The 22,533-nt window shown below is 46.0% G+C and overlaps 1 protein-coding gene across 4 annotated transcripts in view; it reads left to right on the forward strand.

Moving 5' to 3' along the window:
• FAM107B (family with sequence similarity 107 member B) overlaps positions 1–22,533 on the forward strand; it is a 197,368-nt gene that overhangs the window by 162,774 nt on the left and 12,061 nt on the right. Inside the window, exon 3 of one of the 4 annotated variants that reach the window (XM_024580044.3) lies at positions 8,296–8,309. The exons of 1 other annotated variant lie outside the window; for it this stretch is intronic. In XM_024580044.3, coding sequence (XP_024435812.2) covers positions 8,296–8,309 — 14 coding nt within the window. Of the gene's footprint in view, positions 1–3,398; positions 3,618–5,682; positions 5,703–8,295; positions 8,310–22,533 lie in introns of those variants that run through there. 2 more of the 4 variants (XM_045186041.3, XM_045186033.3) reach the window with 2 other exon arrangements.

Genomic DNA, 22,533 nt, shown 5'->3' on the forward strand with positions numbered 1-22,533 from the left:
TGCCTGATCACCTCCACGTATTGAAAAGCCCATCGCAACAGTGGGGGGCTACATTCAGACACAAGCTTTGATAGAGTTTTCTAATGGATCATAGATCTCTTAGGAGTCACACTATTATTCTGTATTGTAGCTGCAGACAGGTAAAATACAGATTTCTCACAGTTCCCTTTTTTGAGGGGGAGGGGCGGGGAGTGTGTGTGTGGCGTTGAAAGAGAGCCTGGCTGTGGTGCCCACTCCAGGGCCCACTGTGTGTGTAAGTCTGCAAGTCTGGAGCCGAGTGTCCTGACTAGGGAGACCCTGAGCTGGCCTGAGGCTCACAGATGAGGAAACTGACCTGGAGGGCCACTGTCCTCCTCTGAAGGCACACAGCCTGAGGGCCGCAGAGCGGGTGAGAGGACTTGGCACTTCCGACACTGGGGCCTGTGCCCTTGGACAAAGCGTGATGCCTAGTTAGCTGCAGAGAAATGGTCAGGAACCAGTGTAGTGCAGAAATAAATAGCGTCCAGTTATTCCAAGTCACTGAGTTGAATTTTTTTTATCTCTGCAGTTTAAAATAAAATCTGTTTCTAATGGGGGAGGAAACTGAACTTATTTAAAAAATAAGAACGAGGCAAAATAAAATTAGATTAAGGACAGGAATAAAATGTTTGTCTAGGATACTTTGAATGTTTATTTTCTAATCAAGCATTAAATTATGTCAGTGGGAGTGACATTAATGATCCTGGGTTTATAACTGTTATCCGTACTTAAGTTAATTCAAGTAATAGATGTATTAGTAAATCTACTTTTGTTACATAATACTATTTAATCTGGTAGTTAGTGCCATAATTAATATTTTTTCCCTAAGAGTGAAAAACAAACATGGTATCTCTTCAGATTAGTAAATAGGTTTATAACAACCAGTCCTATTCTGTGAACATTCATAAATTCAACTTGTGGCATTTAGACTTACTGCTTTGTTCCAAGTCAAGGTTACGGATCAGTATGACCCATTCCCTTTCGGTGTGGCAAACTAGTGATTTCTTAATACGTGGAAGGTAGTTTGTATAATAATTGGTGATAGATGTGTAATGTGAAAGAGCTAGACTGCTCCGCACCAGTCTGAGCGGCATTAGGGGCCACTGTTGCTATGACAACTAACAAGTTAAGTCTAACAGTAACGGTTAACTTGTTACACCATAGGGGCACACACACTCACAGTTATTGTGTATTTGTTTTAAAAACTGACCTGATCAGGTTAGGTGATAGTGTATTATCAGCGCAGCTTTTATCAACCTGATTATTTCCACGGAGCAGCCTCTCACTGCTGCCATTCACACACTTTTTTTTTTTTTTTTTTTTTTTTGGTTAGGACCTGGAGAGGAAAGCATTGGGCAACCAACGGAGACAGGAAAGAAAGGGAGAATGTAACCTAACCCTCTTTTGAAACCTTCTGTCCACACTTATTAGCTACTTGGTACTGGTACTTCCTGTTTCCAAACTGATGTTAATGTAATCCTACCCTTCATCCCGAGATTGTTTATTGCCTTCAGCAGAATTCCTGGCATATTTGAGGCCCTGCCCCTTTAATTTGTGCCAGATCCCCAAGCCACAACTAGCCCAATCCATCTCACACAGCACTACTGCCTGGTCTCTCTCTTGCCTTCCTGCTGTCCCTGGTAAAGACCTTGTGGGGTAAATAAGTTTAACCCTAATGACTGTTCCTGCACTCTTCTGCTGCAGCCTCTGAGTCCCCGCCTTTGTGGCTCTCTGCCTGTCATTGTCTTGGCTTTGAATTAAGCCTGGCAACTTTGCCCCGTCTTACAAACATTAGACGTTCACTGCCCTTTAGTAAATATAGTCATGGTAGGTGTTCTATTACTCAGACCTTCAGTACTGGTGACCACGGGTCCTGTTTCCTAAGACCAGGGAAAGGTATTCCTGGAGGAGGTGTGTTTGAGGGGTGGGGCAGTAGGAGGGTAGGAGGAAAAAGACAAAGCTTCTGACTCTGGACAAAAGATAAATAAGTTTCTGACTATAAATGCGTGAAGCCAGTTTACCCAGGGTACTCTGTGACCTGTACTGGTGGCAGCTGTGTTTGGGTCAGGGTGTTGATGAGGCTGGAAAGGGGAGAGGCCCAGAGCAGGTCTGCCCAGGGCCGGCCTGTAGCACGTGGGTTGACTTTGTGAAGGAAAAAGATTCCACAACACGCATCCAGGTGATTTTGAGAGGACATTTATTAAAGCTGGGGACAGGGAAACAAGAAGGGCCTAGAAGCAGCAGCAGGAGAGAGACTAGGTGAGGCTGCTTTGGCTCTAGAAACAGAACGGGTGAGAAGGGAGCCAGGGCGGGGCTGCTGTCAGCTCACCGGAGAGTCAGAGAAAAGGGGGCCTTGGGAACAGGTTCAGAGGGTTAGCCCGGGATGAACTGTCACTGCCCACTGTGCCCTTGGAGTTGAGGAGGTGCACACCTGTGGGGAAGGCGAGGAGGAAGGGAAAGGAGCGGGTGTGCTCCTGGGAGGGAGAGCGCCACAGAGCCTCAGTCCTGAGGGTTTTAAAGGGTGGGAGTTTAGGGGCGGTCTTAGGGAAGGATCTCAATAGAATATTCATCAGCTGTTCCAGGTGTGCTTTTTTGGCTGCATTGTGTCTACTGATTGGTTGGCACCAAGGCAGGGGTCATTAGTCCTTGCAGCTGGTCCTGGTGTCACCTGACTGGTTTTGCTGCTTCTCCGGGCCTGGAGCTGAAATACAACTGAGGTCTAAATATTATCTCTAGGGCAGGAAAAGTCAGGGGGCGCTAAACCACGTGACCAGCAATATGAAAGTTCATGATACATCTGTGGTTTCTTGTTCATAACCTGTGTGAACAGCAGCTTGCCAGGGGAGGAAAGGCCACCTTGGGGCCAAGGTCCAGTGCCGGTTGTGCCTGTTGCTAGGCACCCAGGGCCTTCCTCCCTGGTGACCTGTATGGCTGTGAGTTACTTGGCCAGTTTGTTTAGCTATCTTTCTTAGTGTCCCCACTCCACTTGCCAAGGAATTTTTCTAGCTCCTTCCTGTTCTGCTGCATCAATGTGACAGGCCAGAGGCACTTGTTACTATATGGATTAAAGTTAACTCCTATAATAACACTGAGAGAGAAAGATAAGGAAACTGGGGCTCAGAAGGTAATAAGATCCCTTGCAAAGGTTTTGAAATGGGTCTGTTTGAATTCTGGCCTTCCCATTACTAATTGTGTGAATCTGGGCAAGGTTCTTAGCCTCTCTGACCCTCCGAACCTAACATACAGTGTTGTGGAAATTCAGTGAGGTGATGGCTGTGGGCAGTTAGCACTGTGCCCAGCCCACAGCTAATATTTATTGAGTTACGGTTTGCAATGGTTTTACTGTGGAACTAAGATCATGCAGCCAGCACGTGGCGGAGCTGGGTTCGGGTGTCTGCCTCTCCAAAGCGGCGGCTTGCTGCTCTGCTCCGGACCGCGATCACTGTTGCCCTGCCTTCTTTTTCACCAGGAAGAAAAATAGATCAGTTCTTCGTTTTCTCACTGGTTCCTGTGTGGTGGGGATAAATGGCCTTGGCCTGTTGGGCTCCAGATACCTGGGACTGGAGAGCTTTCTCTTACTCATCGTTTATTCCAGCTAAGTGTGTGGAATTTTGTTCTGCTCCTTAAAAAGTTATGCAAACAGGGTTATTGTTTTGATAGTAAGAAACATGTTATTTGAGTTACACTGTAATTTTTTTATAAAGGCGAATGCCATTAAAGTTCGTTTTAAATAATGATGTACTGTAGCTATCATTTTATTTATGGATATGGAAACTATTGAAACTGCTTTTAAAAAATATTTTAATCAGGCAAGGAAGTATGTTCTGGGTCATCTCTATTTCTCATGTTCCATCATAGTGGGGAAAATGACTTAACTGAGAACAAATGTAATATTCTCTAATTTTTAATTGTTATTCCTTTCATCCTTCATACATAGCCAAAAGGACCTGGGGTCATTCTTTAAAGACTGGAGTAAGGATGGTTCAAAGATTTGGCAGAAGAGAAGATGGTGGCTTTAACATCATGACTACTAGCCCAAATAAAGCTTTATAAAGGTCATGGTTTTTAAGTGTTTTCCATTTGGAGGGATGGTGACCGTTGGCATTCGGCAGCTCATCCAATTGGCGTATCTGTTGGAAGTTTTCAGGTGCCTTCCCTACTCTTTGGAGTGCGGCCGAATTATTGTGGCAAGTTCAAATAAATGAATTAGGCCAGGATTGGCCAAGCTGCATTCATTAGCAGGTCCTGAAATCAATTTAGTGGGTCACGACAAGCATTACCAAAGAGTGAAACAATGGAAATGTCAGGGTGCACGGCATGTAGTAAAGGCTCTGCATTGCTTCTGGAAGAGTTATTTCAGCTAATTTTAGTGTGGGTGTGTATTGGGTCACTGTGTGTAGAGAGGGTTATAGACTGAAGTTCGAAAGCCACTGATCTGAGGAATTTTAGAGTTTGTCCACTTTAGACTAAGTCTGTGAATTGAAGTGCTTATAATTGAATCTTTAGCATTGGTTTTTGTGTATTTTCATCAGATATAGTGAAATTTAGGAATGGTAACAACAGATATTTTTTTGTGTGTGTAACTCATCACTTTATTTTTTTTCTTGCTTTTTTGGTATTTTTTTTCCATTACCATTTTAGTATCCTTATACCCTCCTCCCCCAGCAATCATGACACTGTTGTCCATGTCCATGAGTCCTTTTCCCTTTTTGCTCCATCCCTCCACTCCCAACCTCCCCCCACCCCCCAACTAGCTGTCATCTGCTCCCTGAGTCTGTCTCTGTTTGGCTTGTTAGTTCAGTTTGTTCATTAGATTCCACATATGAGTGAAATCATATGGTATTTGTCTTTTGGTAACAGATATTTTTCCAGAGCTAATGTAGTTTATAAATGGAAAATAAGGTTTATGGCTTCAATTCTGAAGATTTGTAGATAAAATTAGGAAAATAAAGTTGTTAGTGTCCTTCCTAATTAACATGTCACATGTGCCATTGTGTTTGTAGATTTTATACTATAAACTGAATTTTAAAATCTTAGATAAATTTTACTCCAAAATACTTGGACTCTTATCAGTTTCATATTCGTAGGATTACAGACTTAAAGAGTAGAAAATTTATTTCTAGATTTTGTTCTTTTAACTCTTTATTGCCTTAAAAACTTTTAAAAGAACTCTCTCTTTTTACATGCCCTTTGGCTACATTTTACTTTGAATCCTTAATTTGATTAGGTAAAACTATCCTATCTAAATTAAGCCTTTCGGATTAGGTTGTTTTGGATTTTGTTTGTTTTTGCATAAGGGAAGTTAGCTGTCAAGATGCATCTGTAGTTTCTTGTTAGGGAATTATTTTATAATTGTTCTTCTGGAAGTGGTTAATGATTTCCTTTATAACCAGCTGTGAGTAGAGGACAAGTTTTCATTAGGAATGTGTTGACATGCCATTTGTTCTTGCCCTTTTTATTTAATTAAGTTAACCAGTAATTCCTTTTGGTGTGGATTTTAGAACAGATACTGTTAAAATAAAGACCTAGACGTTTTGAAAATGAGAGAAGTCAGTGCTGATGGGAAGATTCTAAAGCTGAGTTCTTGAGTAACAGGGAACTTCTTGCAACAGGAGGAATGAAAATATTTAAAACTTGGGTAACTTCAGGGAGAGAAGCAGAGTTCTCCATTTCATGCGGAACTGGTATCTTGCCGAGCATTTACTAGTTATCAGCCCATCGCGTTCTTTTACTCCATCACTATCGCTGCTGTAGGATTTACGTCGCTTGATGATGTGTCAAGACTCGGGGAAAACATTCCCTGACTGTAGTATTATTAAGCAGAAACAGGTTTGATTGAAATGCCAGAGTGAGTAGCCTGATGGAGGATATGGTGGTACTTGGGGCAAAAGCATAATCTTTGGTGGCCAAGGACGTGGGGACTGTAGTCACAGTGGGGCAGGTGGTTTGAGCTCTGCATCCTTGCATGGGGAGGAGGAAGGAGTTAAGGCTTTGTTTTGAGAGAGAGAATTTGCTCGAAGATGGAAGCTACAAAGTGAATGTGAAACAATGATCATAACTCAGTTGATAGTAAGTATTGCAGTAGTCCTAAATGGTCCGAACAGAATCCTGTTTGAATGAAGTTGAATGCAGTCACTCAGCCTCTGCAGGATCTGGATTCTGATGAAGGTGTCTATTCCTCATCACTAAAATTAAGTCATTATTTCTCTCAGGCCTCCATTTTCCTGTGATCAGGCTCCCGTTTACTCCAGAAGTACAGTGTATGAATTTTTGAAATCATGAATATTTTTTAAAACAGCGAGCCTCCTTGCCATGTCAGTAAGGAAAAAGGCTGCCCCCCTTTTCGGACATTGTGGCATCTGCTTGTTTCAGTGCAGGCTGCTTGCTGTTAAGCATTCATTTCTCTGTGTTCCTTGTTTGGGTTGCTGCCATTTCTTCCCATCCTCATTTTCCTCTGCCTGTTACTGTAGGTGCAGAGAGTCGAGACTTTGGTGTAGCCCCACGGGGTGGTCAAATCCAGTTTCTGGACTGCGTGTGCCTTTGCGACGTCGGTGACTAAAATGACTGCTTGTGATAAGCAGGCGGTCTCAAGGAGCTGGGGGTGCCTTGCTTCTGTTTCTCGGTGACTCTGTGAGACAGCCTGTGGGAAGATGGTAAGGTCTGGCGTCTTCGAATGACAAGCCTCTGGAGGGAGCAGAATTAATGTGCAGAGCAGTCAGTATAGTTTACTCCCTCTTCCGGGGCCCACATCCACTACAAATGTGATTACATTTGAGCTTTTGCCAAAATCCCCTTAGTTTAAAAAGGGAGGTTTTGTGGAGATGGAAAAGCTAAGGCTGAAAGGGTTTCCATTAACAGTCTTCTCTCTTTGTTGCTTATTGAAGCTTTCATTATAGATACCGTACGGACTAAACACTTCTAAGAAATTATTATTGCAAAAGTTTGCCTTTCAGCTTTGGAGCTGAGGTCTAGAGTAGCTCAGTGACCTCACGCAGGGAAGCCTGATGAGCCCCCTCGGGAGGTCCCAGTGCATTTGAAGACAGTTGAACTGAGTATGTGCCTTGGTCTGTTAGGCTGCCCCAACAAAATACTAGAGACTGGGTGGCTTAACTAGTGTACATTTATTTCTTGCAGTTTTGCAGTCTGGGAAGTCCAACATCAAGGTGCTGGCTGATTCAGTTCCTGGTGAGGACTCTCTCCTTGGCTTGTAGATGGCAGCCTTCGTCAAAGGGCAGAGAACGAGGAGCAAACTTTGGTGTCTTTTCCTTTTGTGAGGACAGTAATATCACATGGGGCCCCACCCGTTTGACCTCATCTAATCCTATTCACTTCACAAAAGACTCACTCCAAGTACAGTTATGTTGGGGAATAGGGCTTCAGCATAAAGAATGGGTGGGAGGAGCACATTCAGCCTGTAACAGTCTGTGTTTGTGACCGGATGATTGTCTGCCCGACAGCCACCCTGCACGCTCTTCACCACGCAATTGCCCGTTCCCGTTTTCCCAGCTTCCTTTGTAGCTGCGATCACATGGCACAGCTCTGGCTTCTGACAGGGGAGAACCCCCAAAGGCTTCTGGGCGTGACTTCCTTCCAAGATAGAAAGACTTGTGAGGCGAGGCTTCCCCAGTCTGCCTTTCCTCTTAGGGCTGCTGAGGCAGTGCAGGAGGACGACATGAGCCCTGGGTCCTGATGTCACCCATGAGCTCTGAAACAGCCTCGGACAGCCCACTGCCGGCTTCTTTATGTTCTGTGTCTGGTGCGAGGTGGAAGCACGCCCTGCGCTTTCAGCAACTTGTAGTCTAGTGTAGTTACACATGCCCAGAGCATCACCAGGGACACAGTCCACGAGGAAAGCCTTCCTCCTCTGGGAGGTGCAAGGCAGTACAGTCTTGAAGTCTGACACTTCCCCCTTGTGGTGCACACATCCCGCTGTATCCATCATGTGTGTTCGTCCTCACTGGAATTGAGCTCTGGACACCAGGGACCAGTCTCACTCCTCTCTAGATCTTTAGGGCCCAACCCCCAGCCCATACTGCGCGCAGGGCGCACAGTGATTGTCTAAGTACGGGAATGGGCACGGCTGCTTCCGGTCTTGCTGACAGCTGTTGATTCAATATCCCCTCTTCGGTTTTGGTGTCCTCCATAACAAGACTCCCTCTTCCGCTGGTCACAGAGAACCCCTGAGGTACCCTGAGAGAGGGAAGATGGAAAACAGACATTAATTAAAAGTACCTGGGCTGTGCAAATAGCTGCTCTCTGGGGGTTCGTTAGAGCCAGACAGTCCTCCAGAGGCCCAGGTGGGGGACCTGCCCTGTTTGCATTGTGAAAGCAGAAAGCAAATACCAGTCAATTTATATTCTTACAACTGTGAAGCATGATAGCCATTTTGGAAAACACATAACTGTTTAGAAAAGTGTAATCATTGTTTCTGGCATGAAAGGCTCCCTTTTTCTTTGAGTGAAAAGTGAAGTCCTCCAGACGAGCTCTAGCAGCGCAACAGCGATGGGAGGACAAAGCACATCCTTTCGTGGGGAAAGTCTGTTTGGCCCATAGTATGGCTGAAATTTGAGAAGTAGCAGATTTGAGATGAAAAATTCTGAAATGATGGATTGCTGGCTATCACCCAGAGAAATGATAAGTCAGGTTGTAGGTTTGTGGGTCTTTTATTTCAGGTTCTTTCTACTCTACCACACATTACTGGTAACTTGTTAAGACAAAATGTGTTGAATCCAGTCGGTCGGCAACCACCAGGACCCCAGGAGTAGTCATACCAAAGTCTGGTTCATTTAGCTAGTAGGCAGACGGAGACCAGAAGATGGTTGGAAATTGTTGTGGGAAAGGCAGGATTGGATTGGTGCTTGTGCTGGGTGATTTAAAGGTAGCGTTAGGGAAGTAGGGCCAGACCCCGCTGAGGTATGGTCAGGAAACAGGCACAGTTCATGGACCAGTACCTTAACTGTATTTGTCTAGGTGGTGGGAGGTGCAGGTGGGGTTCGAGCTGCCACTTGGTAAGGAATTTGCAGTTACACGTGTTGGTGAGATAAGGGAGATGTGTGGTCATTTTGTAACGGCAGCGTGGGGTCGTTCTGAGCACTCTCTACATTCTCATGGCAACTTGGGGTCGGTAAGTCAGGCTTGTCTTTCCCCATGGTCAGGAGGGCTGATTTCCACTTTTCCAATAGTTTTCATTTAATTATATCCTGAATGCTGATGTTTGAGGAAGAATAGGTTTTAAAAAAGGAAGGAAGAGAGGTAAATGGAGAATCTAGAAGAGGATTTTTGAATTACTGCAGCTAAGCAGTCACTGTTTTTTTAACATTGTAGTTGCTCAGTGTTAGTATCTCAGGTAAAAAAAAAAAAGACAAATGACTAGTTTTCTCTTACCCGAGAGGCTTGTTTTTTTGTTTTGTTTTTAATCATCACAATGACTTTGTACTCTTCTGGAATTTGGCAGGATAGAAAATAAGCCAGAACTATGGTGCTGTTATTGAAGTCTACTTACAGTTTAAACATATTAGCATCTTCAAAGATGCTATCCAGTTATCGATCAGGAGATAATGCTAATGGTGGTGGTAATGATAGTGCCAAAACCATTTCTGGAATCAGTAGAAAATGTAGAAAAATCAATGTAGAAAACTCAATATAGCAGTCAGAAGTGCGAGCGGCAGTGTGGTATAGTGGAGTGTGAACCACGGTCAGATCCTGGCTGTGGTCCAGGCTTTGCGACCTTCTGTGTGAACCTAGCCGAGCCGTCTGTAATGATGGCCTCGGTTTCCTCATCTGTGATAATGAGGAAGTTGAACAAAGGGTCTCTGTTTCGTCCAAAGTTTCTGTCAGTAAGTACTTTTGAAGATAGTCTCTTCCTTTGAAAATATTTGTTTGGTTGCCCAGTAGGGCCAGGTCATAATTTTTATGGAATTATTATTGAGCTCTTGAAGACAGGAATGTGTGAGGGCTCTGAAAGCTAGTCCAGCTGGACATTTTTTCTAGTCTGTGTAGTTTCCTTCCTCTCAGGGGTGAGGAGGCCTAAATCTACCATCTTCCCAGTCCATCCCTGTGGGCGTTTCCTGAAATGACTGCCGGAGGTGTTTCCTCCCTAGAAAATAGCACAGAATACAAGTGCTAAGTGAGGCCTTTTTATTCAGGAATTTTGCAGTTTGGGGATAAAATCTGGTAGCATTTGTTAGCAAATTTAAATTTTGTGAATATAAAATAGCACAATGTAAAATTTTAAATATTAATATGTATAAATTTTGAAATAATTTAGAAACCAACAACATAAAAGAACAGAAATTGATCACAAGTTGCCTAATTTCAAAGACGATGGGCCAGGTGGTTTGTAGACAGTGTTTATGGGATTGCCACATGGCAGCTTCACTTTAGCGGGCAATGGGAGGACCTTCTGTCTTTAGTGGGTGTCAGGCCCTCCGTGCCATCTGTCACTGGCAGGCATGAAGGTTTCTGCTGATGTGGGCTAGTGTTTAATGTGCGTGTTACACTAAACATGTTGTTATAGGCTTCAAAGATGTCAGGCAGGTGTCCACCCAGAGGACTGCCCATAGGGTAGTGCCAAATGCTTCCGCCCCCAGTCAATAACTTTGTAACAGCAGTGCTGAACACGGTGAGGGAGACAAAGCAATAGGTGAGATGCGTCATGGCGTCAGTTTAGGGCGAGAGCGCAGAGCACACTTCCACGTCCTGTAAGAGTTAACCTTGAGAAGTTGAGAAGTTGTAGAGCAGAGTGGTTAAGAGTGTAGACTCTGGAGCGAGCTGTATGATGCCGCTTTGTTGCCTTGGCTCAGTTACCTAGCTTCTCTGGGCCTCAGTCTCCCTATCTGTACAGTGGGGTGAATTTTACATCTCCCTCAAAGCTTGTGTGGCACTTAGTAAGCATGAAAACGCAGATCGCGGGCCCAGCCCCAGTGATTCTGAGTCAGTCACTCTCCGGTCCAGCATTTGCATTTACTAAGTTCCTTGGTTGCGCTGATGCAGCTGGTCTTTGGATTACACTTTAAATAGCTTCTGTACACACAAACGCGAATACTGGGAAGTTGAGGGCATACTGTTTGGGAACATGATATTTTCTCCCATTCGATACATTGTGATTATTTTCTCTTTTATTATTCATTTTAATAATATGATTTTCAAGCTGCATTATATTCCATTATTAGTTAACGGTTTCCTTTTTTTCCTCACTATCATAGATAAACTATACCTATACATACATTTTGAGTACATCTCTGATTATCTCATTGGAGTAAATTCCTAGATGTAGAATTACCGGATTCACGGTGTACACTTAAAGCCTTTTGTCACATGCTACCAACAAATTCTTCAGAAAGGAAGTAGCAAAGATTTATCTTTTTACAAGTAGTCTGTGAGGGGAAACACTGGTTTTCTAAATGTAAGGGGATGAGGAGAAAACAACTCTAATTTTGTGAAACTTATGTATGTGGGCTTTGGTTGGGTGTAGGCAAGAAGGCTGTCTGTGGATTTACACAGGACAAAGATAAATCAAGAGAAACTAGTGGAGGAGCAGTAGGGACTGCCTTGTGGCTTGATTTCAGAGGAGGCTTAGGATTCAGACTTGAATTAATTTAAATATGGTGTAATACAGTGGTCCCCAACCTATTTGGCATCCAGGACCGATTTTGTGGAAGATGATTTTTTCCATGGGCTGGGGAGGGCCACAAGAGGCAGATAATGCGAGCAAAGCTTCGCTGGCTGGCCCGTTGCTCTCCTTCTGCTGTGCAGCCTGGTTCCTAACAGGCCGCAGACCAGTACAGGTCTGTGGCCCGGGGGTTGGGGACCCCTGGTGTAATATATATTGGATATAGGTGATTTCATGCAAAGAAGACTACATGGTGCTTCATTTTTATGTATATATGTGATTCGTGACTGTGATAATCTAGAAACCTGCTGGATTTGGAGTTTTGGTTTAATAAAGCCTGGTCCATGCTCCATCCTGTGTGGACATTTCTTGCCCTGGACCGAACAGTCGAGACTCTTCTGAAGGGACTTGGAGTGAGGGGTGGCCGCACCTGGGGAAATTCGGATCACTAGGAAAAAACCTACTCAGCATGGATGTCCTGCGGTGACGTCTGTGACTCGTGGGAATGGGTGAGGAGGAGTGGAGGCCCCGGTGATGTACATGTGGAATGTAAGAGGAATGTCCTCCCCAGGCCTGGCCCTAATTGTGGGGCCCAAGCTCTGCAGCCCTTGCCTCCTAAGCCCCTGTAGTGGAGACAACAGATAAACCGGATTCTTCTGTATCATCAGAATGTTAGAACTAGTAGGGATCTCAAGGGTCATCTGGTCTAGTCTTCTCTTTTTACGGGTAAGGAAGTAAATAATTCATTATTTGCAATTAAACATTTTTAAAATCAGTCAGCCTTGCAACAGAATTGGCAGGTTTTTCTTTCCTTGTTCTGGAAGAGCTGAGCTTTTGAGACTTGAAGTGGTTGCATGGCAGGTAGTAAAGCAGACAAAAAAGCCCGCATGGGCCCTGGTGAGGTGGCTCGGTTGGCTGGAGCACTGTTCCGTACACCGGTGTACTGTTCCGTACACCGAAATGTTGCAGGTTGGATTCCCGGCCAGAGCGTACACCTAGCCTGCAGGTTCCATCCCTGGTCGGAGCACGTATAGGAGGCAACAAATCGATGTTTCTCCCTCACATCGATGTTTTTCTCTCTCCTCTCTTTCTCTCCCTCCCTTCATCTCTCTCTAAAATCAATAAACATATCGTCAGTGAGGCTTTAAAAAATTATAAATTAAGAAAACCACATGTGATCGATATTTCTTTTAAAAAACAACAGCTGCTCTGAACACAAACTATGCCTTCTACCACTGGTGACACAGTTAGACCACAGAGCATTCTTCACTGGTGAAATTACGGGTCCTTGGACTCAGATCCCATCAAGCTGCTTCCTGTAGGAGACAGAGAACCTCTGAATCACTTAATGGCCATCTATCAAATGTCATCGGATAAATGTATCAGTTAAGGCAGTTTTAAAGCCAATGAATTTAAGGTGATTGATTATTGAGGAAATCTGTTAATTGGACGGCATTTCAATTGCTTAGAGGTTTGTGCAGATTAATGGGCTGCATATTAATGAAGTGCTAATTACTTCCTGGGAATATTTATGCAAGCCAGTGTACTCATATCTATTTTCCATCAGACAACAATCTGAATTATCTTTCTGTGGCAAAAGACTCATTGCTCATACACTGCCATTGATGTTATGAATTTTTAGGGAGGGTTTTATCGTGTCATCTTATTCAAGAGGGAACATAATCAGCTGATTTAGAAAAACAGATTGGGTTCTCTGTTCTGATCTGTTATCAAGAGAAGCAGCCACTTGTCTAACTCATATTGAGCTCCTCAGGGTCAAGTTAGGACAATTTATTCAAAGCATGAGTTCACCCCCCCCACACCCCCCCACCCCCGCCCCATCCCCAATTTTGGCCCCTTCCGTAAGTCCTAACTCCATACTTGTCTTGAGCCGAGTGTCAGCGGGTCAGGTTTAGCTGAGCAGTATGTGGAAGGCACACCGAGGTGTTTCTGGGGATGAGAAATGAGTCAGTCCCTCCCTGTGTGAGTTTAATGTGAGGGATGAGAAAACCTCTAGTTTTAATGGAAGCAGAGGAAGTGCCCTAAGGGAAGTGTCCCGGGGGAGTAGGAGGAAGGGAAACCTCAACCTCAAGAGGAACCAGGAGAGGTTTCCTGGAAGGAGTTAGTGCAAGTGGGTGCTCGGATCCTCGGTGTTTGCCCCCTTCACTCGGTGCAGTTTTCCAGAGTGCCCACGGTGTGGCCCAGGCCCGGGACAGGGACCGCGATGGGGAGTAATGCCACATACGTCGCTGGCCCCCGTGACTCAGCCAAAGGCACCGGGATCCTGTGGCCCCAGCTCGTCACCAGTTCCGCATCAACGAGTCCCCGCATGGCCACTGTGTGGCTTAGGTGTGAGGCTCATACTAGAGCCGTGGGGGGTAATTTCAGTCCGTCAGGGGTCTCTTCCTGTCCGAAGGGGCCCCCTTGAAAGGAGACAATGTAGAGACACAAAAAATGCGTCAAATTGGTGGGGGGAGGGAGAGCAAGTAAGCTTGCACTCAGTTGTCCAGACGAGCGGGAGATGGCCCTCAAGGAGCGCGGGGGGCGGCCTCACCGAGAGGTGGGCTTCACCCACGCTGCAGGAGTCGCTGCCCTGGGGAAGGGCCGGGAGAGTGTGGGGCCTCCAAAGCCAAGACAGAGAGCGTGGAGGGCTCGGCACCTGCTCCCGGAGGGCTGTCGGCACCTAGAGACTGGAAGGGAGGAGGACACGGGCAGACGGGGTGGGAGAACCAGGGAGAGTTGTCCACGGGCTGGCTGTCAGCTCAAGGAGGCCGACCGTGGCCTCGAGTTCCGGGGGAGGCCGAGGAGAACGCCCCCTAGGAAGCCCAGAGCCCCGAGCGGCCTGGGGGAACCCTGAACGGGTACTGCTGGGCGTGTGGCACACGCCTCAGGGAGTGGGTATGTTCGCCACGAAGATTGTTTTCCGTCGTGTTTTGGTTAATGGTCCATTCACTGGCTCGGTTTGTCCTTGGCTGCCTCACTGGGCATGTTGAGGGCCAGCACACAGCACCTCTTATCTGTAGGAACATCTGCCCGGTACATAGCAGTTGGTGAGGAGGACATTTGCTAAGGCCATTCCCGTTTGAAATAAATATCTCTAGTACCCAGCCATTTTCTGAGGAATGAGCGCAAACCTTTGGATTTGGCTAAGAAGCTCTTTGCTTTTGCGCTTCAGGGAGGACTAAGTGGGCTGGGACGTGCAGGGCCAGACAGCGAGTGGGCTGGGACCCCTCCGTGGTACAGGCCGCCTCTGCCCGGGTGCGCTTTGCGCCGTCCCCACTGTGGGGTGCCAAGCATGGGGTCGCCCCTTCTCCTCCCAGACAGGGCTGCTGTTGGCCAGGGCTCAGGGCGTTTCCCCTCCCGTCAGCACCACTCAGAGAACTGGGGTCCTAGAACCTGCCCTGGGGACGGAAGGGATCTGAGTGAAAAAAATGCCAAGGAGCGTCCTGCCGGGACAGGGGGCTGTCGCAGTTGGCTAAGAGCTCTGTAGGGTTTTATTTGTCTCTTTAACCGCTTTCACTTTTACCCCAACCCAGCACCTGAGTGAGTTTTTATTTTATGTTAACTTTGTTCTACCTAGAGACTCCTTTTTCCTCACACCCCCAGTGTGTTTTTGTTTTTGTTTTCCTTTTCTCTTTATATTTTGTCTTCACACGTTTCCAGGTTAGCTGAATATCCAAAATCAGGTTATTCAAGAGCTGCTTTTCCTTCTTTTTTTTTTAAACTTCTACTTTGGTTTTGAACATGATATCATTGGGCAATATTGAAAGCTCCTCTTTTTGGCAAAGCGTTGGCCTTTTGGGGAATAGAAGACAGAGGGCCTTCACATTCTGGATTGATTTGCTGGTTTCCATGGAAATAGCCCAAATTTTCCTTTGTCACCTGTCAGCATCACTGTCTTCTGGTCGGGCACCAGCAGGATCTCTGGTACCCAACTTGGGTGCAAGTGCTCTCTGAGACCCTACCCCAGTCGTCTCCTTTCTGGGTATCCCTTGTGTACATTTGAGTCATTTTTTGTGAGATGTGAGTGTAAATGCGTTGGTAAAAGTACAGAAACTCGGTCTGAACCTTATAGGAGCAGTAAGCTTTGCGAACGGTACCTGTACTAAAAAAGAGTGAAAGGCAGAAGCTTCAAATGTTGCAGTGCTTTTTAAGGACATTTGTGTTACCTGCCCTCCACCCATTGCTTATCTGCCCACTCTTCTTCCAACACCTTGAATGAAACATTATGCAAACCACGCCTCTAAAATTATCTTGCCTATTTTCTGTTTTGGCTTTTTGATAGCATTGTTGTATACCAATGGGTCCTTAGTTCAGATTTCAGGAGGGACATGGGAGGTTAGGTAAATCGTGAACATTGATAAGATTTAGTTGATGTTGAAGAGTTAAACTCTTTATATTGGACTAACCTAGGAGACATGTTTTCGTACATACCTCATTTATGTAATTGCCCTGTGCTCAGAATAGTCATTTACAACAGATTACTGAGAAATAAGAACGAACGCCCCTGTAGCTGTGCAGGTAAGAAGACCAAGGCACGGACATTGGGACATCATCAGGATTTTCAGGGCCTTGGAGGGCTCAGGCTGGTCTCGCCCACCTGGGATGTCCTTTCCTTCCGCTCCTCTTCCTCCCTCCCGGTTCCTCTCAGTCATCCATCTAAGTCCGAATCGGAAAAATGAGCAGAGCCCAAGGTGGGTTCCTTCTTGTTAAGCTTGGTCTAAACTAGCATGCTTGTAGTATATGGCTGACCACTTTCACTGAGGACATTAACCCGTGGAGAGTTAGATAAATGACTTGATTCGTTGGGATGATGTAACTGTCCAGGCTATTGAGCATCTCCCGCACAAGCGGGCACTGCGCTGGGCGAGTGTTTTCCGTAAGTTTGCCTTAATGCCTGCAACGACTCTGCAAATGTAGGCGTGCTGGCTCTGATTTACAGCTGAGGAAATCAAGACTCAGGGCTAGTAATTTGTACAAGATCAGATAGCTGGTGAGTGACAGAAGCAGTATTCTGATTCAGGATCGGTGCTCCTCAGACCTGGTGCTCTTTTCCATTACACAGCATTACCTCTCGTGGACACGGTTTAAAGTGGATGAAGTAACGAAACTGTCGTAATCCAGCAGGAACCAAATGACCTCTAGATAGTGATTTTAAATGCTATTTAATATGCACCATATTTATTGAGTTATACTATATATACAGAGAAGCACGGAAGTCAATGAAACACTGATTGGTGATTTTGCAGAGTGAACACACCTGTGTAGCCAGAACTTGCACCAGGAGACAGTACTGCCAGCACCCCAGGAGCCCCCTTCACCCCCCAACTCCCAAGACAACCATTGTGCTAACACCAAAGGCTGGTTGTTGCCTGTTTTTGACCATTATATACAGGGAGTCATCCAGTACGGACCCTTTTGTGTCTGGCTTCTTTCGTTCAGTGTCATGTTTGTGAGATTCAGCGGGGCTGTTGCCTGCAGCGGGGGCCCCTTTATTCTCACGGCTGTGTAGTTTTCCAGTGTATCAGCGGATGGTGGACTTGGCGTTGCTTCCAGTTTGGGGCTGTCACAAATAGCCCTGCTGTGAACATTCTTATATAAATACTTACATGTTTTAAGGAAAATGTGTCTTTCCTGGCTTTTATCCTCACTTTAATGTGGTCTTCTCCAAGGTGTTGTTTGTTTGAGATTATAAAGCTATGATAGAGACCTTCTACAGTCTTTCAGAGACAGAGAGAAAATCATCCTGTTAAAATGAAACCCAGTTCTGCTCCCTTGTTATTCCAGCCCAGAGAATGGAACGCGTAAAGAGCATCCTTTCGGAATCAGACCCAAGTTCCAGTCCTGGTTTTATTGTATTTGATGCCAGTGACAGCACTAATAACAGGTGACAGTCACTGAGGGTTCACTATTTCTGCGCATCACTTTGGTATGCATTTCTCATTGGCTCTTCCTAACAAGCCTATGAGATCATCTGCTGTTCTTTTTTTTTTTTTAACCTGGTGAGGAAATGTGCTCAAAGGCACACCTACAGTAAACGAGGAAGCTGGGAGTTAGACTTTGTCAGTGTGATCTGGAACCCATGACCTTGAAGCTGTCTGAGCCTCCTTTGTAAACTCTTGTGGATAATAACCCTACCTCACAGGCCTGTCGAGAGGACTAAATGAGGGGGAGAGGCTTGTGTGCAGTACCGGGGGCAGACACACGATGACTCCCTGACGGGCTCCTATCATGTGTGCTTCGCATGCTGGGGTTCCAGGGTGAGACGTCCCTGCTCTGCTCCTGGCTGTCAGGAAAGGGGCACCAAGTTACTTGTGGAGCCATCGCCACCTACTGGTCTCACCTCACCCAGACCAGCTTATCGTGGCTGTCGGCACTGTGTTCTGTCTTCCTGAAGTTTCTTGCCTCCTCTTCCACTTTCTAAATATAAAATACGTGTCTTTTTATTTTTTTTTGTAAAAACACATTTTGGGGGGAGTAAAAAAACCTGATGAGAAAATAAGTTTGATATTTTCCCAAGAGCTTCACTATTTGGCATTTGTACAGCGGCACATCGGCAGCCAATTTACTGAGAGTTTGGAGTTCCAGCGCTAGCGGAGCGGGCAGAGTGAAAAGTCACGTTTCTGCACTTGTGTAGATTCTGGGTGGGCGCCATTTGTAAGGCCTTAGTTTAGGTTTGTGGCCCTGCAGGTCCCCTGGGCACTTGTCCAATGCGTAGGGGTATCAGCTGGTATCGCTGTCTGCTGGCCCAGGATGGAATTTTAGTTTGCCTTGGGGTCAGGTAAGTCAGGAGTTCGTCAGTGAAAAAGGCTTTGCTGTTTGGGAGAAATTCCTGCCTTCATTCAGCCCTCACCACCATCCTCTGCTCTGGGAACCACGGGTGCTGAGGCAAATGGCTGGGGATCCAGGGAGAGCCTCTCCCCTTTCAGGCTGACCCAGGCCCAGAGAGTTCGCTGGCCTGCCATCAAAAGTGACTTGGATCTCCCAGATGGTAGCAGAGGATGGCTGGAATCTCTTCGAGACAGCCTGGGAAACAAATTGTCTTAAAGAATGTCTTGGAATTATTTTTAACTTTCCAGAAGTAGCTGTAGCAATTCAGAAGTTAAATTGTTTAGCTTCGATTGGGTTTAGTACACCTGTAAACTATATACATTGTCATGCTTCAGGAATTGTTTTCCAAAGGGTTCAACTGTTAGTGCTTCTAGGTACAATTAGATTTTAAGTATTTAGGTAAACATGAACTTTAACATAACCTCTCAGTTCTGATTTTTAAATCTCATAGGATGAAGTTTTAAATTTTACCTTTTTGATGTCGAAATATGCAAATGAACAGCTACAGCCAAAATAGTATGCTGGAAAACCCAGGTGCAATAAATGTTAGCCCACTTGTGAAATTGTTCTGTGGCAAATGTTTATTAACCCTTGGAAAGCAATCAACACAAAATACCCAGGATATGTGTAGAGCGGGGCCTGGAATGGACCTCTGGAAGGGAAGAAAATGAAGAGCAAGGACCCAAATCCAGCTTTAAGGATGGGATTTCTTTATCCTCTGGGAGGTGGAGTTTAGTCCTGATGTCATCTGTTGATTCACAGAACTTAAAGGCAGAATTCTGTCAGGTGGCATCTTCAGTGCATGTCGTTAGTATCTGTCCAAAATGCAATTCTGTGTCATCATTCAACTGCTGAAAATCTTTCAGCGAGTCCCCTCCACCTCAGGACAGGCCCTTGCCATCGGCCTGTCTGTTTTCTAGCTAGGCCCTTATAGCTACCTGAGGCCATTCAGAATTCCATGTGGTACTTTGAGGGTTTGGTAGACCTTTTTATACTTTCCAGGAGATTCTTAATGAAAGTAGTACAAATGGGTCTTAGAACCATTGAATCTTACCAGTGAGAAGTCCTGTGGGTCATTTAGTTGAACTCTTATGTTTTTGAAGAAACCAAGGCTTGGAAAGTTGGAGTTTTGTTTACAAGGTTCCCTAGGGGATGGGATGGTGTTGGTCACATAGTCTGGCTAGTAGTAGCTTCCACTGATTGCGTTCTCACAGACGGGCCGGGGCTTACACAGAGTTCTCATGTCCACATCGCAACCAGTTCCTACAGCCACACTCGTTTTAACATACGGGGAGAACTGAGGGTCAGGGGAATTAGGAAGCTTTGTCCAAGATCTCAGGGCAGTTTTCTTCCTCTTACACTGAGTCGACACTAGTTTTTCTTCACTGACTTGATACTTTAAAAAGAAATTAACTTTATGAATCATTTACTTGACCAGAGGAGTGAATATGACCAGAATGTCCATGTTTATGTCTGGAAGAATGTTTCTTGTAGTAATAATAATAACCACTTACAACTGCTTTTACTTCCAGACATTCCTCTGTCATCTTTCCTATCAGGCTTCTGTATTTGTTACTTGATGCTCAGCAAGGAAACAGGCCTGTCCTCCCAACTCCACAGTGGGTGCTTTTTCCCTGTTGCTGTGGACTCGACAGGTCACAGGCTCCCTCTACTGGTAGTTAACTGTGACTGTTGCTTCATTTATGTAATTAAGTTTTATTGTGCCAGTCCCAGGGGGCTGAGAAATGTGAATGTAAACCAGACGTGGTCTTTGCAGTGAAGAGGTGGAAGGACTTATATATGTGTTGTTGTAATACAAGGTGGAGGTTAATGAATACTAGGAAGAGGAAACAAAGTTCCGTAGATGTTTAGAGGTCAGGCTGTTTAACTGCAACTGGGAAATCAGGGAAGGCTTCAAGGAACGTTTGACACTTACCTGCATCTGACGAGGAGGCGGTGCAGGGATGGGCAGGAAGAGGCCCAGCACCCTGCTGGAGGGAACCGTGTGGCAAAGGTGCTGGTGAGGGAGGCGGAGAGCTGTGCAAACACAGGGAGCAGGACGTGCTCGCTCCCACTGGATCACAGAATAGGGTCTGGGAGATGGAAGCGCTCCCTTAGGATCAGAGTGATGTTTCCCAGCCTTGGTCGCAATGAGGTACTTGGCCAGCAAAGGGAAGAAGCTGAACCAGGTCATTTCGGTGATTAATACCAAATGTCGGTCATGGCTCCAGGGTGGAAAGCCACTGAGAAGTGGCCCGAACCAGCTCCTACACTTTTCCCCAGACACCAGCACTCCTGTGTGTATGCGGAGTGTCAGAGGTCGCTCCCAGTCAGTTCGGCCCCTCCTTCCTAAATGACCTTTCCTGGATCCTGTGTGTTCTACTGCACGAGGGGTACAGGAACTCCAGCCCGGCCCCCAGGCAGCCCTAACGTCTACACACCTGACTCTGTCCCAGGGGCTTCCGTGCTCCTGCCCCTGCCCCTGCCCAGTTGGGAAGCAGGGCAAGCCAGTGAGAAAGAAGGAACATGTCCGTACCTTCGTTTGCGGCAGAACTCCAGCCCCCACCCGTCTGCTCTCTCCGGTAGGAGACAGGCTAAGGTCCATCTTACTACACTGGTCCTGTGGAAAAGAAGGACTTACCAGACACTGAATCTGAAGAGAAATCATAAAAAATAACCCAAGCTAGAATTTGTTTCCTAGACTCGGGACTGAAGTCTTTTCATTCTGTCTGCTGAAAGCTCAACCCACTTCTGGGCTCTGAGCCCAAGACTTGTCTGTCCTTTGGCGCTGACCTTTGGGGAAAACTGGGGGTGGGGCTCTTGTGCTGCCTCTGCTTGTGGGAATAGTGGGAATGCAGGGGCAGAGGAGGCGGGCAGTGAAGGGAGAAATCATGGAGGTCAAATCAGTAAGTCAAAGGAGAGAGTCACCCAGTATTTGTGTACTAACTGCCTTTGCCTTCTGGCCATCACCACTAGGATGTCTAGCAGACATCTCGAACTCAGCTTGTCCCCAGTGGAACTCCTGGGCTCGTTGCCTGTCTGCTCTGCCCGCAGCCTCCTTGCCCCGTGGACAGCGCTAACCAGAAACCTAGTCATCCTTGATTCCTCTGTGTCTTCCACACTTCACCTCCAGTCCTGCAGGGAACCCCAGGGGCTTTGCCTTCAGAATGCGTCGTGATCGGTTTTTCCCGCCCCTGTACCACCGCCGTCCGCTCTAAGCAGTCTCTCATCTGCATTGCTGTGATAGCGGCCCCCCTGATTCTTTCCTTGCCTGCTTAGGTTCGTTCTGAACTCGGTAGCTAGGGTGATCTTTTAAAAACATGAGTCAGATCTTGTCACTTCTATGCTCAAAACCCTAAGTGGATGGCTCCCCATTGTCCCTCACAGTGAAGGCCAGAGTCCTCACAAACTGGCTTCTCTGCTCTTCCTCGTACCCACCAGGCACACCCCTGCTGATTGATGGCCTTTGCCCCTTCTTTCCTCTGTCTGGGATGCTCTTTCCCCACACATCCACAGGGCTTCTCTCCCCCTCCCTAATACCCACCTTATTAGGAGGCAGTGCTCTGCTTTGATTTGGGGACATGGAGATTACCCATGGTTTAGGTGAGAGAAAGCGTCGTATCTAAAGATTAACTAGGAGGAAACTGCTGTTAGCTCTTAAAGGCAGCTGGGACTGCTCAGAGGTGTGCGTGGCACGGTTGTTCTTCACCCGAGGAACACGCTTTTCTGAGGCCGGCACGTTGAAGTCAGGAAGGCCATGGTGGGATCGCTCACTCAGCACGCGTGAGGTTTGTACGTCTCCGTCTGGTCAAGGTCGAAGGCCTTCTTACTTAAAAGATTAAAGCAGCACGGTAGGGTTTAAGGAACGTGTGGTGTAATTTTGAGCCTTGATTATGTAGTTATACCTAAAACCTATAAATAATGACACATCTACAATATTTCTGTTTTCATTGGTTATTTATTCTTTGGATGTTTATCCTCTTTACTTTCACAATATTTTTCTACAAAAACATTAAACATCATAATTGGGTAAACAGAACATAGATTTTAAGATCAGAGGACATGCATTTTTA

This window comes from Desmodus rotundus, chromosome 4 (genome assembly GCF_022682495.2).
Source record: "Desmodus rotundus isolate HL8 chromosome 4, HLdesRot8A.1, whole genome shotgun sequence".
Taxonomy (NCBI): domain Eukaryota; kingdom Metazoa; phylum Chordata; class Mammalia; order Chiroptera; family Phyllostomidae; genus Desmodus; species Desmodus rotundus.